Here is a 20407-nt window from a genome sequence, read left to right as displayed (position 1 = left end):
TGGGTTTTTCACAGGGGCTACAAATTTATAAAGTAGAATAATGAAAAACGTAAAATCGGAGAATTTAAAATCGAAGTTCCACTGTATCTACAAGAAGGAAAATTAAAGAGGCCTTTGAAGAAAAGAGAAACAGTTGAATGAAAGTCAAGAGATTGGATGGAAAACCAGTATCAAGCAAATAAGGGGAGGCTGAAATGTACACGCAATGTACAGAATGGCTATACAATGGAAAATGAACTTTTAGTCACTATTATACAAAAGGAAGACGCTGAAGATAAGAGGGGACATGCGATACTGCAAGATGTTTTTGACTGTTTACTGGAAAGTCTAAGCTGAAACTAGGCATTTGGAGCAGAAGACAATCCCTCAGAACTGCTGAGATCCTTGGGAGAGCCAGCAATGACAAAACTATTCCACATGGTGTACAGGATAAGAAAAATACCCTCAGACTTCACAAAAGGTGTGATAATCCCCTAATTCCAAAGAAAGCAGGTGATGACATGTTAATATTATGAGACTATCAGTTTAATAAGTCTTGGCTGCAAAATACAAATGTCCTTTACAGAAGAATGGAAAAAATTGTAGAAACCAACCTCATGGAAGAGTTTATAGCATTTTTAGACTGAGAGAAAGATTTTAGAAATGTCGATTGGAATAAACTCTTTGGAAATCTGAAGGGGGAAAATGCAGAGAGTGAAAGATTATTTGCAACTTGTACAGAAACCACATGACAATTATAAGAGTTAAAGGGCATGAAAGAGAAGCAGTGATTGAGAAGGGAGTGATGCAGAGCTGTAGCCTATCTCCAGTGTTATTCAATCTGTACATTAAGCAAGCAGAGAAGGGAGTGACACAGAACTGTAGCCTACCTCCAGTGTTATTAAATCTGTACATTAAGCAAGCAGTAAAAGTAATCAGAGAAAGATCTGGAGATGGAAGTACAGTTCTGAGAGAACAAATAAAAATTTTGAGATTTCGCAATGGCATTGTAATTCTGTCAGAGACAGCAAAAGACTTGGAAGAGCAGCTGACTGGAATGGACAAAGTCTTGAAAGGATACAAGATGAACATCAACAAAAGCAAAATAAGGGTAAAGGAATGTAGTTGAATTAAATAAGGCTTTGTGAGGGAATTAGATTTGGAAATAAGATACTAAAAGTAGTAGATGAGTTTTGCTATTTGGGCAGTAAAGTAACCAATGACCACTAAAATAGAGGAGACGTGAAACTTAGACTGGCAATGGCATGAAGAAAAAAAAAATTATTAACACAGAATATAAAAGTTTAGGAAGTCTTTTCTGAAGATATTTGGAAAGTAGCCTTCCTCTGAAACATAGATGATAAACAGTTCAGACAAGAAGAGAATAGACACTTTTGAAATATGGTGCTAAATAAGAATGCTGAAGATTAGATGGGTACATCATGCAACTAATGCGGAAGTACTGAATAGAATTGGTGAGAAAAGAAGTATGTGGCACAACCTAACTAAAAGAAGGGATCGGTTAAAGGACACTTTCTGCGACATCAAGGGGTCACTAGTTTAGTACTGGAAGGAGGGGCAAAAATTGTAGAGGGAGACCAAGAGATGAATACACCGAGCAATTTCAAAAGGATGTAGGTTGCAGTAGTTATTCAGAGATGAAGAGTCTTGTGCAGGACAGAATAGTATGGAGCTGCATCAGACTAGCCATCAGACAGATGACGACACTGATGCTGCCGCCACCGCCGCCGCCACTGCCACCGTCACCAACAACAACAAGTAATGTCTTTTTGTCTATATCATGTATGTAAACAAAACAAAATGTTCAGCAATAGGTTAATGGCATTTCTGATATTTGTTGTGCTCTGTGGTTGATGTTTAATGTGTCGTATTTAAGAATTCACATCAAGTTTGTACCTTCACACTGTATACCTGTACATATCTCCCAACACCATACTCTTTTACAACAGTGTGGTCATGTATTTTTAAACATAGCACCACACAAACACTTTGCATTTGACTTTTGCACCACAGTTCCACATGCCTAAGAAACACACCTGAATGAGGTTTGCCATAATAAAACAATTGATAATTAATGACCAGTTGCTATTATTACTGCATTCCATTTCAATTGATACTGATGATAGCATGACATATATGGCCTACGAGTCAAGATCAAAGACCATCTCCATTTTTTTCAAATATTTATCTCCTGCACTTCATAAAAATCAAATAAATTAGAAACTTTCTCTACCCTCAATATATGGAGAAAACCAAATGATTTATTTGTGTGACTGGCCCTTATTATGTATTATTTTACTTTCAATTTTTACTGTTCCATTGAACTTCCATGATGAATCAAAAGTGTTCTGCATGAGGCAGGTGTGGTCATTCTTCCAGTAATGGGATTATAATAATGCCCATGTTGATGAGTGAATGCCTGTTCCATAAGCTCTGCATCAATGTACAATGTAATGCTCTCTGATGTTCTTACCTATGTATACCAACAGCACATCTGTACTGGTATTAATGACAACTATGACACAAAATCAGTCTGCAATGCCACACACAGAAAATTATTATTTGGTTCAGCAGCCAGAGACTGCATTTGTGTGTGTGTGTGTGTGTGTGTGTGTGTGTGTGTGTGTGTGTGTGTGTGAGAGAGAGAGAGAGAGAGAGAGAGAGAGAGAGAGAGAGAGAGAGAGAGAGAGAGTAGCAACTATCCTTTTCATAACATTGTTACATTCTATCCTGGATTTTCCATTGTTGAATTGTAACATCTCGCAAACATTTATGCAAATTGGACTGATTTCACAAAGAAGTTCCTTCAGTAGAAAGCTGAGGTAATTGCAACGAAACTACCACAATGATGTAGACAGTCAACAAAATGGAGATAATTTTGAACATAACTGACGAGAAATGTAATTCTACATTATAATCTATGTAATTCAGTGTTTGAGTGGTTTTCTATTCTGAAAAAAAAGAGACCTTATGTTAGTTGGTGCAATGTTAATGTGGTAGCTCCAAATCTCTTACCAAGTGATGTGGGTAATGGTCAGCAAACTGGAATTATATTTGGGAGGGCAGCTGTTCAGATCCCCTGTATGTTTTCAGTTGCTTCCTCAACTAATTATGGCAAGTACAAGGACAGCTCCTTTCTAATGGACATTGCTGATTTCCCTCCCTCCTAATCCTCCCCCACTGATTGAATTTGAGCTCTGGTTGTTGAAAGGGCATTAAACTCTCATTTTCTTTCTGCTAAATCGCTTCTCATATTTTAGAAGAAGCACTGCAATCTTGTTACCTTATTACTTTAGACAAAACTGAAAAATAAATGTAATAATATTATGATATTTGTAAGGATTCATCAATACATTCTGAAATACTAACAGTACAGTTTCACTGAAAATCTAAACAACTGTTTTTACTTACCATGTTAGTTGGAGGCTGAAGAACAAGTCGTGCTTGCTTCTTCCGCTGTTTACGATAGTATGTCTCAAAGGTATCACGTGATCCTAAGACTGTGTAGATATGCAGGCAGCGATACACAGGTGAGAAATCTATGAGGTCCTGTGCACTGAGGTCCTCTTCTGCATCATAACTGCTTTCTGCTGGTGGTTCATAATCTACTTCACCTGGGACAAGACAATAAGCAAGTTAGCTAGCCTCTTTCAGGACATTTGCTTCTGAAGGTTTAATTATAACTCTGATACAATTTTAATTGCTGAGCTAATGTAAATTTTTATTGCAAAAAAATCTTTTGTTGCTTGATCTTTAAAAAATTCACAAATTGCTGGTTGTTCAGCACATATTAGTATGATAACAGTATTACTACCATTTGATACAGTAAAATCATTCATGCTTGATGTTGGGTTTGGCTGCCTACATGCACAGATTCACAATTGTTGTAATTGTGTCAGTAGAATGCAGTGACATGAGAAATTTGTATGTAAACTCAAGATAACAGGATTCATATTAACTTCTTTGTCAGCAAAATGTCAAAGAGGCTAAATATGCATCAAGTATGCAATATACACTGAACATACTTTTTTTGAGAAATGGCTCCCTGTAAAAAATAATTAGCAGAGTTTGAAATACATTTTAAAAAGTCTGCTCTTTACTTTAAAATTATCTAACTAGATTACATATTATCCATTTCCTAGTCAACAGGAATTGAATATTCAGTACAAAAATTAAACATTACTGGCCTTAACAATATGCTTATTCATGATCTTCTCTCCTACTTATAATATACACTTCCATGAGATCAATTACAGTGTGACATTAAAATCTTACATCATTTGCCATCCTTTCAGAACAACATTACCTCAATAGCAACACACACAAATATTCCCACAAACAACCTGTTATCTTCTCAATGGTGTTTTAGTTAATAAATTCAATTGCATCAAAGACTCATAATAACTCTCTGAAGAGAAATAAGTGTATAAGTGAGAAAAACGTATAAGTTAGAAACGTATAAATGAAGTTTTACTGTACTACAGTATGTGTAGAGAGTCATCAGCCAAATCATCAGGATCTTTAAGTTGGACACATTCTCAATTATCTACTGCAGTGTACATTTTCTATGTACAACCTTCAGTTTCTCTTAGTCCCTGACTCCCTCTTTAATATGTTTAATTTTTTGTTTTCACTTTCTTCCAATGTAACCCCCCCCCCCTTTCCTACTCCCACCTACTTAAATTTTCAGCATTTTTTTCTTCCTTTGGTTTTTATCTATAATTCGATATTTTGCTGTCATCTCTGACTGCTTGATTAATGACATCTCATTCTTAGCATTCTCAAATCTGAAACTAGGCTGTTAGTCCATTGTCTCTTGTCCTGTATATTGTCTGACTTCTAGCCCATATTTAGTGATTTTTGCCTTCACAGCAGTGGGTCTTCATCTTACTTTTTCTTGCCTCATTTCCTGAATCAAAACTTCTCCTGGTAAAGGAGCTATTTCAAAGCTACAAAAATGGAAGGACTAAACCATCTTTTCATTTTGTATGCATTAGATCTGCTCCGGTATTTCTTGTTTTCAGTGACTATTAATTAGATGCCCATTTTCTAAACTTCAATACAGTAGAACTTGATCAAATCAGAACATGTACAATTCAGAAATCTGCCCAACCATACAAGTTCAGTTCAATGCACTCTATACACTTTTATATGCTCTTTTTTTTTTTTTTTTTTTTTTTTTTTTTTTTTTTTTTTTTTTTTTTTGTAGAAAGTGGAACATGTCTAACACGGAAACAGAGGTTATTCACTATTGTATTAAGGTGTGGTACTGCAGATGTGGACATCAAATCGTACTGTTCTGTTCAACAATGAGCTACATACATGCAGTGCTGGTACATCAAAGGAAATGTTATTTTCGCAAGTGCTCTGTTTGGTGGTGTTTCTCATTTTCCATTATTACTGATGTAAGTGGGTGCCAACTGGAATATTCCTATGCATCTACTAACACTCTGTGCAGTGAAAGATGTGGGTGTTGTTCCACTAAATAATGGTTTTACCCGACAAGGTCAAGCACACTGAAGAATGCCATTGCCTGCATTATTTTCTCCAGTTTCAGTTGACTAGTAGCACTTTAAGCGACAACATGATGTCGAACAGGAAGTATGTGTTGCTAACACTTAACGAAAATATTAATGTAATCAGGGTGAGAGAGAAAGACAAATTCTCTGTGTGTGAAATAATGTTGTGTCTCAAATGTGGTAAAATAGATATTTATGGCACTTTAAGAAACAAGGATAAAATACGGGATGAACGCATGAAAGGGAACAGGCAAATTAAAAGAAATGCGAAGAAGATGGGAAATGAAGAAGTTAATTAGATAGTGTGGGAATGGTTCATAAGCACACGGGCAAAAAACTTACCTTTGGCTGGACCCATGTTGCAGAGTGAGGCTCTGAAAGTTTCTAAAAAGCTTGGAAATGTGGAGTTCAATGCATCCACACGATGGCTGGACAGTTTCAAAGCTAGGCACGACATTGTGTGGAACGAAGTGTGTGGAGAAGCTAAGGATGTGCAGGAAAGTGTAGCAACGGAACGGAAGACAATACTGTACAACCTAATTACAAATTATGACCCGAAAGACATGTTCAGTGCCAATGAAACCAGACTGTTTTATTGTGCACTGCCTTCAAAATCTCTAGCAAATTAAAGGTGAAAAGTGCAGCGGTTGAAAAAGGCTCATGGAAAGACTCGCTGAACTGCCATGTGGACACATGTTACGTGAAATGGAGAAGACACTGGTGATCTGAAAGGTGCAAAACTATGTTGTTTCAAAGCATTGGCATCAGTAAGCTTCCAGTCAGAGGATGAAGCAATAAAAAGGTATGGATGGTGAGTAATGTCACGGAAGAATTGCTGGGCCCTTTCAATGCTTTAATGAAAAAAGGAAATCACCGAGTTCTTTTCCTAGACAATGCAATCCACCACCCAAAAGTCAAGTTATTAAATGTGACATTGACTTGGTTCCCGCCAGGTTCAACCAGCCTAACACAGCAAATGCACCCGGGGTCCAAATCCCATTAGAGGTGATTATTGATGCATTCTCTTATTCTTAGGGTTGAAGAAGCAGAAAGCATTTGCTCTTGCTAAGGCCAGACTCCCAGTGTGTGTGTGTGTGTGTGTGTGTGTGTGTGTGTGTGTGTGTGTGTTATTTCCAAAGAAGACCTTGTCGGCCAAAAGCTCACTGTCTAGCAGTCTTTTTGTTATCCTAATATGCGACTCAGCATCTCCACTATATGGTGAGTAGCAACTATTCTTTTCATAATATTATTTCATGTAGTGTAGGAGACTACATTTGAAGTGATGACTTTCTGTCAACTCACTCCGATTTTACTTCAGCAACAGATTGAATAGGAATTCACAATATAGAAGATCATTGGGAATAAAGGAAGAAGAAAAAGAAACAGAAGAAGAAGAAGAGCAAAATGATGTCCTTAGAAAAATTAATATGCCCGAAGAAGTTATTGCATGCATGAACAATGTTAGCAATTTGCAGCACACAACCTGTTGAAACTATTTCACAGTGCCGAAAACTGCTTAAAAAAAAAACCAAGAAATTTAAACAGGTTTCCCTCCTTAGTATGTGGCAAAAAAGTGAAACTTAAAGTAAATAAACAAAGGAATAACATGTACATACATATAACAATAAACAAATTTAAAGTCAGAGTACAAATACAGAAATGCCGTATTATTTATCAGTTAGTGTAATAGATTAGTGCTCTATTGTTCAATATACAATAAATGAACACCTACTGTGCTGGAGTGAGGATAAATAAATATGTAAATAATTGCAAATTTATACTTATTTGCTTGACACCTGGCAAATTTTATATAGCCTAGAGAGTTATGTGTAATCCAGAAACTTGTCTAAGTTGGAAAATTATTTTAGTACCATGCGATTCCATTTTGAGAAAGTTTTACTTTCATTTTCAAGAAAGTGTTATTCTTTTCAGAATGCACAAAAAGCTAATGGTTTTATTATTTTTACTCTCTGTTTATCCCAGTAATTTCAGTTAAAAGTGTATAACATTTATAGATAGGGAGTAATTAATTTAAAGAACTGACGAATTGTTCAGAAATGTCTAAGAACTCCCCAGTGAAAACTAAAGCTCATTCCACATTTCATGGCAAAAGTTAATTTTAAAGCTGTTAAAGGAACACAGTAATTATTTACCAGTAATATACACTGAATAGAATATAGTAAAGTACGACATTAATGTGTTGATAAAGTAAAAATAAATGTCATGTGACTAGGGCCTCCCGTTGAATAGACTGTTCGCTAGGTGCAAGTCTTTTCAATCTGATGCCACTTTGGCGACTTGCGTGTCGATGGGGATGAAATAATGATGATTAGGATAGCACAACACCCAATCCCTGAGTGGAGAAAATCTCCGGCTGAGCCAAGAATCAAACCCGGGCCCTTAGGATTAACATTCTGTCGAACTGACCACTCAGTTACGTGGGGCAGACAATGTGTTGATTATATTTAGGTAATTAAAAACAGAGCATAGGCTCACTTGTAAAACACTGAGGGAAAAAAGTTTCTCTGGACTGTTTAAGATGCCAACTTGGCATTTGCCTAAAGTTATTTAGATCTCCTAAACACGGGCACGTGAAAAGAGATTTAAACCCTACTTTTCCCAAATGAAAGTGTGGAGTCTAAGTGAATCACTTCATTCTGTTACAAAATTGTGTATAAATCATACAATAGAAACACTGTCTTTTCACATAAGTATTTATATGGTCCAATTGCACAGTAAGCACCAGCAGCTAGCTTTCAGCTTTAAAACAGAAAAATAATTAATAATACTGTCATGTAGAATCAGAAATCAAGTGCCATTTATGACTGCAATAAGAAATAACACTTCACACTGAAGGCATGTTTAAAATCACACATAGAACTGAACTGCTTGCCTCAGCACAAAATGCTTCTGATTGTACATACTCAGAATGTTCTAGCAAATTCCAATCTTCCATAAACAAATACATCTGAGAACCATCTAGAAATTATAAATCTTAACTGATGAAGAATTGCAGGAGCCAGTAATCAAGCTGGTAACCCACACATTGGCAGCTTTAACTGCTACACCATGGCAGATGACATACAGCACATATATTTTAGAGAAACAGAAAACATTTGTTTTGTAATCAGCTATTTCTCAATTAAACTTATATTGTTTCCTTCATGCATTACAAACCATACCTGTGAAGGGATTCGGAGGTGCTGGTGCTTTGCGTTTCTTCCTTCCCACAATGCCTGGATCACTGCCCATTTGTTCAGCTGTCTGGTTTGAAATGTAAGAAAAACAAATATTATTTTGTGGTTTTCTCACAAAGCTAAGGACAATTTTCTTCAAATAAAATCAAAATTTTCAATTACAATTTTATGTAATGTATAAGGAAACTTTGATTTAAACATGGTAAAGGAAAGTCCTTTGTGGTATGTAAATAATGCAAGAGTAAAGATAAAAATCATTTTTCACCATGCTAAGATTTCCAAACCAGACAGTAGGTCCTATTATGAAGGACTTACCAAAAGCTTTATTTGTGACAGTCTTTTTGTTGTGCCTATCTGCGACTCAGCATCTCCACTGTATGGTGAGTGGCACCTTTCCATTTCATAATACTGTTACACCTGTAAGTAACCAGCATATTGCCATATTCACATATTTTTAATAAACATGCGAAACTGTTGCTCAAATAGATATTTAAGGAGTAAAGATAGCAACATACCTATCATTTGGTTCCCTTTCCTTGCCCCCTTTTTCCTTGTGCAGTTTCGCTTGTTTAAGTTCTCACTGCTAATTGTGATACGCACTGTATACAAATGTTGCAGTTGTGCTCTACTTTCAGCTTGGTGTCCCAATTAGGGCCGTTAATAAAATATCGACCCTTTTTCCAAAAAATATATTCGAATATTGGCTATACCTTTTTACCCAATAAATCAATATCAAAATGGCAATATTGAGTGCAAATTATTATTATTATTATTATTATTATTATTATTTACAATCGTATTGACCAACTAGGATCACGTTAACAACTTCAGTTCCTCTTCTGCCTTTGTTGTTGTTTCCTATTTTTCCAGTATTCCCTCATTTTCGCCCCATGAAGTCTCTTCCTTTCTTCTATCCATGTTGTTCCCGATTTTTTATTTATTCTGCTTTGAAAGCCTTCCAAATTTAGTTTTTTGTTTTTAAAATGGTTTTTTTCTGCTATTTCTGATTCTTTGATGTTGTTTCTTTCAAGATCTTTTCTTACTTCTGTAATCCATGCTATTGTCGATTTCTTCTTCCAGTTTTATTTTGTTAGTCTATTTCTATTTTTTTTTTTCACAGTTTTTGGTATATATTTGAAGTTGTTCATCTGAAATTGTAGTGGAATGGAATTTTACTTTCACTGTGTGAAAGAGTCTTACTACTTTTTGCAATTTCATCATGTCCAATCTTTCTTTTCGACTTTGTGAAGCAAGTACATATGTTACAAAAGATGAAGTTTGATTGCACTGTGGAAAGGGGGAGTGGTGGTGTGAATGTAATAAGATTTCTGAAGTGAAGAAATAGCACACCAGTGTGTTAAAAAACAATATTGAACACAACTAGTGTGCTACTTCTTCACATCAGCATTCTTCAAAAACAGTTGCTGAAAATGATGAACAAAAATCTAAATGACAATATTTGTCTTCATGGTAGGCAGATACGTGTGATGGGAAATGCTGATGTAATCTGCACTTGGCACAACCAACAGAAACTGTGACGTTTATCTTCACCACAAAACTCTGACACTACAACTGTTGGGTCGCTGGTGTTGGCATAAATGAAAAAAACGGGGAAGTTGATATGAAGTGTTCCAGACAAATCTGATGCATGATTAAACTGAACGCTGTACCCATTGGACACCTTTTATTGTGCCACTTACATGCTGTTATGCTGTTACCACTGTTAGCAAAGTGGTTATTCCCAAGTGTGAGCGGGCATCATTTTCCTTTAATTTCTTGCCTGAAGGGGGATACGTGGGCTGCTAGCTTGTTGACACACAGAATATACAATAATATATCAATACTTAAAGATACAGCTCTAAAACCGGCAGTATATTTACAATGTGCAGCTGATATTTTTACAGGCATGTATGTCGATATTTTCCCCATCGACATATCAATACTTTCTTTTGATATACCGAGATCCAAAAATGATATTTTTTTTTTAAATATTGATATACTGGATTCCCAACATTTTTAAAAATATCAACAGTCCTAGTCCCAAACAGTGGCTACCAATAGTGATATAGCCTGTAAAGAAATCTTATAGTTGTAGCGTCTCTGGGGCCACTCTCAGCTTGGTACTCCAAGTGATGCCTTATGTCACTTGTGCCTTAAAATGGTCCTAGGCAGAGCTGAAACCAGTTTGCACAGTGAAAGTTTAATTGTGTTTTCTGAAAAGGATAGTTACTATTCACCACATAGCGGATTTGCTGAATTGCATATAGACACAACAAAAAGACTGTCAGAAACTGAGCTTTCCGCCAACACAACCTTGTCAGGAGCCCCCCCCCCCTCCCCCCACGCACACACAAATGCAACTCACAACACAGGCAAGACCACAGTCTTTGGCTGCTGAATCCAGCAGCTGTCCCTTTCTAATGCGAAAAAGTTAATTTTGCAACATAGAGAGATTGGACTGAGTAGCGCAAATGAGAAACTTTAAGTTGAAAAATGTGAAATGTAAAAAGTGAATCAGAAAATAATTATGAATATTCAGGTAATTGTTTCACCTGGTTCACATCACTGCACATCATTCCATTCAGCAAGATACGGTAGACTTATACTGCTATCAGTAAACGTTTCTGAGTGATTTATTCCTCACATTCAGTCAAAGTCTCCTTACACCAACATTTTTTGTTTTTACTCCTTCGCACTTGTTCCAAAACCTCAGTCTTCACTGTTGTATTAAACATCAGTTAGATAGGGAAACATTCTTGTTTGGTGCATGTAATACCTCTACACTTTCTCTTTACGGGTTTTTTCCCTAATGGAGCTGGTTAAATTCTTACCTTTTCCTGGACTGATAAATGGCTCAACAGGTAGTTAATGAAACACTCACAACTCAGCATATGGTCACAAATACGGTGCAAATTTGGCATTTTCACATTTGCATTCACAAACCTCTGGATGGCGAGAACAGCACCACTCACATATCAAATGCCAGGAAACAATTCTTAGACCAAGCGGGGCACCAATCCCTGAACACCTGAACCAGAAGTTTGACATTCAACCATAAAACTATTAATGACAGTACTGAAAAACTTTATAAAAATATCAATTTTGGATTTAGTGACCTAGAGAAACAGTAATGTACACACATTAAGGAACAGAAAGGAATCATGAGGATGAAAGAATAAGTTAGTCACCATTTTCATTACTGATGTAGACTTTAATAATGAAACGTATTTTGGCAGAATAATGGTGAAAACTAAAGTGCCGAATGAATGACACATAAATGTTGCAAATATGGAATGTCTAACAACTGGAATGGACAGTGAGTGAGCCAAGATGAAAACACTCAGTGACTGAACTGTAGAACTGAGGGAACATTGAAATGAAATGATTGTACAGCATCACTGGTCAGGAGACCCATGAGGGTTGTTCAGGCACCTAGAGAAAGTCTTTTTATTTGATGCCACTTCAGCAACTTGCATGATGATTTTCACAATAATGATGGTGGTGATGATGATGATGATGATGACGACAATACAAAATCCAGTCCCCGATCGGATAAAATCTCCGATCTGACTACAAATGAAACCCAGAACCACAACACATGGCAGTCCGTCGTGCTGACCACTCAGCTATGGAGGAACATTAATTCCAATACCAAAAAAATTACAAGTGAGGACTGTACACAATTATTTAAGTAGAAGCAGGCAATATAATGAACTATTAAGAATCTCAATCTGTCAAAATCGTTACATATGACTACTGAATCAGAATTTTAATCACATTTCTATTTTCTCTTATGATATTGAAAATAAATAAAAATAAAATGAGCTGAATACAAAAAACTAATAATAATGTACAGAAAGTTCAGTTTGAGAATTATGAATTATTTAGGAATAAAGGAGACGACTCACCGAAAGGCAGAAGTCCTGTGTCATCAATAGGTACACAAACGAAAAGAACAGAGCTTTGCTAGCTTTCAGAATGGAATCCCTTTTGCACCCACCCACTCACCTCCCCCCCCCCCCCTCCCCCACCACACACACACACACACACCTGCATACGACTGGCTCCCTACATTGTGCTCGGTTGACTGCCAGCTCTTCCCTGGTCCATGGTGAGTGTACTGGGGTGAGGTGGGGGTGCAGATTGGGCTTGGGTGAGTGATGAAGAGAGATGGGGGGGGGGGGGGGGCAGGGAGGGGATTCAGAGGAAGCATCTGGTAGCTTGTGAGACAGTGGGGAGCTATTTTTGGGCTAGCAAGGGGTGCAGGTGGCAGGCAGCTGAGCACATAATTTCATAGACTAGGGCAGGAGATGGCAGCACATAATTAGCTGCCAAAAATTGGGAGAGGGTGCTAGGATGGTATACGCATGAGCACACCCACATGCACATGCGTGCATGAACGCGTGCGCGCCCGCACATCCGCTCGCGCACACACACACACACACACACACACACACACACACACACACACACACACACACGCTCACACGCACACACGCGCACACACGCACACACACTATTGGGTGGGGAGTGGGGGTTCAGTGAGTTACCTTAGGTTTAGACCAGGGAGGTTATGGGAGCGATGGATGTGCTGTAAGGATAGCTCCCATCTGTGCAGCTCAGAAAAATTGGTGGTGTTGAAGAGGATCCAGATGGCACAGGTGGTGAAGCAGCCACTGCAATCTTGCATGTTGTGCCACTGGGTAGTCCACCTTGTTTTTGGCAACAGATTGGCAGTGGCCATTCATTCTGGTTGACAGCTAGTTGGTTGTCATACCAATGTAAAATGCTGTGGAGTGGTTGAAGCAGAGCTGGTATATAACATGACTCCTTTCACATGTGGCCCCTCCTCTGATGGGGTACGATAAGCTTGCAACGGGACTGAGTAGGTAGTGCTGAGTGGGTGGATTGGGCAGGTCTGGTATCGGAGTCTTCCATAAGGTTCTGATTCCTTTGGCAGGGTATTGGGGGTGGGAGTGGCATTGGGATGGACTAGGATGTTGTGGAGGTTGTATGGGTGGCAGATCTCCACTTTGGAAGGAGATGGGAATATCTTGTGTAGGATGTCCCTCATTTCAGGGCATGATGATAGATATTCAAAGCCCCGATGAAGGACGTGGTTCAGTTGTTCCAGTCCCATGTGGCATTGAGTGACAAGGGAGTGCTTCTTTGTGGTTGGTTCTTGGGGTCGAGGTGAGCATCAGGTATGTGTGTGGGGACGTGGCAGGGAGATCTGTTTGTGTATTAGGTCTGGAGGGTTTTGCCTGTCTGCGAAAGCCTTTGTGATGCCTTCAGCGTACTGAGAGAGGGAGTTCTCGTCACTGCAGATGCGTCTGCCACAGGTGGCCAGGTTGTATAGGAGGGATTCTTTGGTGTGGAAGGGATGGCAGCTGTCAAAGTGCAGGTACTGTTGGTGATAGGTGGGTTTTATGGGGGCCGAGGTGTGGATGGAGCCATCTTAGAGGATGAGATTGATATCTAAGAAGTTGGCACGATGGGTGGAGGAGGACCAGGTGAATTGGATGGGAGAGAAGGTCTTGAGATTGTGGAGGAATGAGGATAAGGTGACCTGGCCTTGGGCCCAGATTATAAAGATGTAATTGATAAACCTGAACCAGACCAGGGGTTTGGGGTTTTGGGAAGCTAGGTATGTTTCCTCTAGGTGGTCCATGAAGAGGTTGGCATAGGAGGGTGCCGTCGGGTGCCCATGGCCGTGCCACAAATTTGTTTGTATACCTCCCCTTCAAAAGTGATGTAGTTAAGGGTTAGGATGTAGTTGGTTAGGTGTACGAGGAATGAAGTGGTGGGTTTGGAGTCTGTAAGGCATTAGGAGAGATAGTGTTTAATTGCAGCAAGGCCATGGACATGAGGGATGTCGGTGTATAAGGAGGTTGTGTCTACAGTGATGAGTAGCGACCCAGGAGGTAAGGGTGAGGGGATGTAGGAATTGGTTGGTATCTTTAATGTGGGAGACTACGTTTTGGACAACTGGTTGCAGATGTTGGTCAACAAGGGCCGAGATCCTTTCAGTGGGGACACTGTAACCAGCCACAATGGGGCCCCCAGGATTCTTAGGTGTGTGGATTTTGGGGAGCATGTAGAAGGAAGGTGTGCAGACTGTTGTTGGTGTGAGTAGATAGATGGATTCAGGGGAGAGGTTCTGAGAAGGGCCTAACAATTTCAGCAGGGATTGTATTTTATGCTAGACTTCTGGGATGGGGTCACTTTAGCAGGGCTTGTAGGTGTCTGTGTTAGACAACTGGTGGTGGTCCTCTGCCAGGCAGTCACTCTGATTCATTACAACAGTGGTGGAAACTTTGTCTGCTACTAATAAGAAATAGTGCTATCACAGAAAACAATCAAAATGTTGTGAAGCATCATTCAACAATTTCTGCACATACTGTGTAAAGGTAATTGCACAACATAAAGAGGAAAGCTCTAGTCTCTAGATACTCATGTTTCTATAATTCTGTGGCCAGCAACTGGTATTAAACAGAATAATTTATTCTATTATCCCATACTGAAGACAAATGCAAACAAACATATACCTCAACTACTTACATGCTTCATTGCCACTTCTCCTATCTTTGGAGAAAACTTTCTGATGTTCTCCAGAAAGTCTTTCAGGTCTGACATGGAAGCTTCCTTGATATTCTCCCTCAACCTGAGAAAAGTTTCTAGTATGAATTTCAATTGTACATTTCGACAACCTAGCACAGCACATATACAGCATTGATTATACTCACACAGGTATATTTTCACGCATCTGGTGAGAGAAACGATAGTTAGCCACTTGGGGAAGATAAAGATGCTCTAATTGCTCCAGTGTTTTTAATGCAGGGTAATATCTGAAACAAGTATAATATTGGTAATGAACAAAATTTAGTCAAAGAGAATTTTGAAAAGAAAATTACACTATCGATATACAGATGGCATAAAAGTATTTTAATAATGTTTGAGATATGAAGAACTAGGTGAAAAAGGTAAAGCTGTCATCAAGCTGCAGGTTGGTTTGAACACTGATGTGCTTTACTACGTATGGTGCCAAGGAAGGTGATATGCCACTGCCTTCCTCTGACCTTTAAATTGTCTTATCCTGCCATTTCTAGGAAGGGACCAACAGTTTAACATGGAATCTGAACCAGAGTGAACTTTATATTCTCCTCAAAACCCTGCACTTCATTTCACACAGCTTTAAATTTGTAACGCTGTGATTATCCCTTTTTTTTGGGGGGGGGGGGGGGGGGGGCGCATACTTAACTTTGTCACACTGACACAAGTCTGCCATTATGTTTAAGAATACAAGTGATGTATTTCACTATGTCTTTAATACAAAGAACGTTTCTGCTGCTGCTTCTGTTTCACGCAGTTTGGCACCTGGAAAGCAGTGGAACTGAGCTCGGTGAAGATCAATGATAACTGCATGAGTGAAATTATGAGTGTGAAGTGTGAATGAAGTTGTGTCAGCGCTCGCTCGCTCTCTCTCTCTCTCTCTCTCTCTCTCTCTCTCTCTCTCTCTCTCTCTCCCCCCCCCCCTGTGTGTGTGGGGGGAGGGGGAGGGGGAGAGGGGGGGGGGGAGAGAGAGAGAGAGAGAGAGAGAGAGAGAGAGAGAGAGAGAGAGAGAGAAGAGACTTTCAGAATGATGAGTCGTGAATTATAATGTATGATTTTCATCATATTAGTACACAATTTACCTCAGGGAGTCACACCTAGTGATACGTGGCTGGCGACCACGGGGCCCCGAGCTGAGTCCTGGCATTGCTTCCACTTACTTATGCCAGGCTCCTCACTCTTATCTTTCCTATCTGGCCACCCTCGGCCAGCTCTTGTTCTTTTCCGACCCTGACGCTATTAGGTTTCGAGGGATAGGGGTCTTTCATTTTCCAACCTATACTTCTCATGCAGCGTCTGACCCGGAGCGGGCGGCTGCAAAAGGCGTCTGTATCCCATGTTAGGGGCGGCCTCCAGAACTGCGGAAGGCAACGGAATACCACCGCAGATTATCTTCCCTGCATAATGCAGTCTCCATTTTATGCACAAAAAATGGCTTCCTCTCATGTTAAACCAGTGTCCGGAGGTAAAATAGTCCCCCATTCGGATCTCCGGGGGGGGACAACTTGAAAGGAGGCAAAAAATCAAAACGAGAATTGGTACCTGGAATGTCAGAACTCTGCTACAAGCAGGAAAACTAGAAAACCTTAAAAGAGAGATGGAAAAGAATCATATGGACCTCGTAGGAGTTGCTGAAGTAAGATGGAATGGACATGGAGAGTTGCAGTCAGATGAATATGTATTCTACTACTCAGGAGGAGAAGTAAAAGGAATTAATGGAGTAGGAATGATTATGACAAAGGAATTGGCTAAATGTGTGGAATATGTAGACTATGCAAATGACCGGGTTATTGGTGTAAGGCTGAAAGGAGCACAAAAAGATTTACTGATTGTCCAGGTGTATATGCCAACTTCAGAACATGATGACCAAATTGTAGAGGAAACGTACAATGTAATAGAGAGAATAATGGACGAAAATAAAAAATGCTGCAAAATAGTAATGGGAGACTGGAACGCCATTGTGGGAGAAGGGAAAGAGGTGTAAAGGATGAGCCAGACAATAGGAGATTTTACTTTATTATATGAGCATCCAACTAGTAACTTCATTTTTCCATTGCGGCCAAGCCACGGCCGGCAGCGTTAGCTGCCTGTAAATTCATTCGTCCCACGGTTTAGTAACAGGAAGTCAGCACCGATGAAGGGCACCTTGTTCACGCGCCTCTCTCATGTGCTGACGAGGTAACGCCGCCCCAGGCGTCGCTTAGCAGGCAACGCTCTGGAAAGATCCATGCCGCCCGCACGGTTTGCTCGGTCCTGACCAATCACGGTGGAGGAAGCCGTGTGGTGCGTCGAATATACCCGGCCGCCCGTCGCCGGGCTCGCTCTCTTGTATTCTTGCTCACCCGCGAGTCGGATGCGCGCCCTGTAGCATTGAACATCTCCCGCTTCTCCCGGTGCTGCGGCACTGTGGACTTAGTTTTGGCAGACAACCACTTGCGGTAGCTTCGCGAACAATGTTCGCCAAATTGCAAGCTCTGGCTCACCCTCACCTCCCTAGGCCTATGTAGCCCCTTTCATCATGCTTTAGCCAATAAATGGCCTTTCTCTAAAAATTACTCTATTATTCCATAACGCCCACCGCCTGCCCATACCCGCCATCCTGTACAATTGGTGTCAGAAGTGGGATCCGTTCCCGTAGTGACTTTGTCGCTACACTAAATTTTTCCCGGCAAAACGCCGTACACTTCGCGCATGGAATGCGCCAACCGGCCGCCACGTTTGCTCCACGTGGGCCGTGGCTGCTCCACTAAACACGCACAGGAAGCGCGCTGCAGCGAGGCAGCCCACGCTAGTCAGCCACGTGAGCCGGACGCCGCCGCGCTGCCCGCTGCCTGAGTTCGAGGGGCCTGCGCTGCGCTGCCCGACCGGCCGGGCCGCCGTCATCCGCCGCCGTCATCCGCCACGCCGCCGCCGCCCGCCGCTGTCACCGACGCGCCAGGGGCTGCCGCCATCGCCGACCGGCCGAGCCAGCGCCGTCCGCCGCCAACAAATCTGCCGCCGCCCGAGGGTCCGGACACCGCCGCCGCCGCCCGCTACCGCCCGCCGACCACCGACCACCGCCGCCGCAGTCACTGCACCGCGCCGTCGCCGCCACCAATGCGTCGCACCGCCTCCATCGCCATGTAAGTCGCCGCGATGCTTACAACTATATCTTCGACGATCTTCCGCCGCTGGATTGAGAATCTTTGTGGCCGTCCTTTTTTTGTAACAATCATTACTTTTTTCTGGTCACTAGCGTCCCATAAAATTGTAAACATGCCGATAGGGACACGAGCGACGGAACGGGATACCCCCGTAGATGCATCTGTCTCGCAAGACCCGCTCGAGGCCATAAATGCACAAATGCGCCAGTTATTCGCACAAAATCAGGAGCTACTTGAGCAAAACCGCGTCTTGAAACAGACGCTGGAAGCTAGTGCGCGAACTTCCATACCTGTGGCTAGCTCCACCCCTGTAACAGATGCTCAAACAGAGGCAACTAACACTAATTCTGTCTCTAATACAAACGCCACAATTTATGCTAACATGGCGACTGTAAGCAATTTTCCTGCGGCTGATTTCATTCCCACCTTTTCTGGGAAGTCCCACGAAAATGTAGCTATGTTCTTACAAAATATTCGTGATGTGGGTCGCACGTGTGCCTGGCCGGATGATCTATTGGTCAATGTAGCCAGACTCAAGTTGACAGGGGAAGCCCGAATGTTCATAGAAACGGTGGACGAATTGCGTGACACGCACGAATTTGAAGTATTGGCCCGCGGATTGACTACGCGTTATTCCGATACCAGAGGTACCGCATATTACAGAGATCAATTATCAACCCTTAGGCAGAAGCCTAATGAGGATTTTGATGCCTTTGCAGATCGCATACGAGCAGTGTCTTGTCGTACCTACAAGCTAGGTGAAAATGCCAGTGAAAACAGAATTTTGCGCTCAGAAGCCGAAGCGCGTGCAATTGATGCATTTGTTCGCGGTATTGACCCCCGCATCGGAGGAGAAGTCAAAGCTGCCTCCCCCACTTCTCTGTTTGAAGCTGTTCGTTTGGCAATGCTTCGCGAAGAGGTGTTGCGTTTTTGCGCTGCCGCCCCGCGCCCATCGGACCCAGTACCGGTCCCAGCAAAAGAAGTATTTTGTCAGCGTTGTGGGAAGCCCAACCATACGGCAATGCGCTGTCGCGCGCCGTATTGCACTATTTGCCAGACAGTAGGTCATGCTAATAATGTTTGCTCCACAAAGTCACCATTTTCAAATCAGATGCGCGGCCACCGCCGCAACGCGGGGTCGAATCAGGGAAACGCTTGGGGGGCAGGTTCCGCCACCCACCCGCGCCCCCGACAAAAATAATACACCCGGTTAGGACCGAAAAATGTAAAGAGGTGGAACACGTTAGTCTATTTGGCGTACTCGGGAACAAATCAGTTAGAATTTTAGTTGATACTGGTGCTCAAGTTAGTGTATTGTTTGTGGAGAAAAATGATCGAAGGGTGTTACAGCCACCCCGGTACCATATCAGTGGCCTTGGAGAGGAAGTAATTGTCCCTGCAGGTTCGTGTGTAGTGAACCTGCAAATCGACGAGGGTAAATACAGTCAGATGATGGAGGTAGTAAGGCTAAAGAAGGGTGAATTTGACATCATACTAGGGAATGACTTCCTGCACCGTTATCAGGGGATAGTGGATTATCGAACGCGAACTGTGCAGTTCGGCGAAGCAATTCACCGATTTGGCAGTGCGCACCCCCGTCAGACGCGAGGGAGCTGCGAAAGGCGCCGTTCACAGTCTCCTATAAAACCGCAGATGTGGGCGATAAAAACCACTGACCCTGTGAGGATAAAAGGCGGAAGTGGAAAGATTCTCTGGATAGATGTCAAAAATCAAGAACGCCCCAAGACAGACATTCTAGTTGACCCGCTCACCCAGAATGATGTTTTAGATCGTCAGTCAGTACATATAAAGAGAAGTATCTGCCGACCGGAAAGGAGACAGAAGGGTTTTGCGATACCAGTAAGTATAGATAATTTTGGTGTAGAAGATGTTGTGATACCGAAGGGTACTATTGTTGCCAGTGGTCAGGAAATTT

At 41.3% G+C, this 20407-nt stretch overlaps 1 protein-coding gene across 3 annotated transcripts in view; it reads right to left on the bottom strand.

Moving 5' to 3' along the window:
• The window catches only part of LOC124550174 (exocyst complex component 6B), a 174152-nt gene that overhangs the window by 90841 nt on the left and 62904 nt on the right, over positions 1–20407 (bottom strand). For all 3 annotated transcript variants that reach the window (XM_047125294.1, XM_047125292.1, XM_047125293.1), the window contains exons 4-7: positions 15463–15564; positions 15278–15380; positions 8702–8783; positions 3412–3614 (exon numbers count right to left, since the gene is read on the bottom strand). In XM_047125294.1, the coding sequence (XP_046981250.1) occupies positions 3412–3614; positions 8702–8783; positions 15278–15380; positions 15463–15564 (490 nt within the window). The remainder of the gene's footprint in view (positions 1–3411; positions 3615–8701; positions 8784–15277; positions 15381–15462; positions 15565–20407) is intronic.

The sequence above is a fragment of the Schistocerca americana genome, chromosome 1, assembly GCF_021461395.2.
Source record: "Schistocerca americana isolate TAMUIC-IGC-003095 chromosome 1, iqSchAmer2.1, whole genome shotgun sequence".
Taxonomy (NCBI): Eukaryota; Metazoa; Arthropoda; class Insecta; order Orthoptera; family Acrididae; genus Schistocerca; species Schistocerca americana.
Note: the sequence above shows the minus strand (reverse complement) of the source record. Positions and strands in the feature narration are given on the sequence as shown.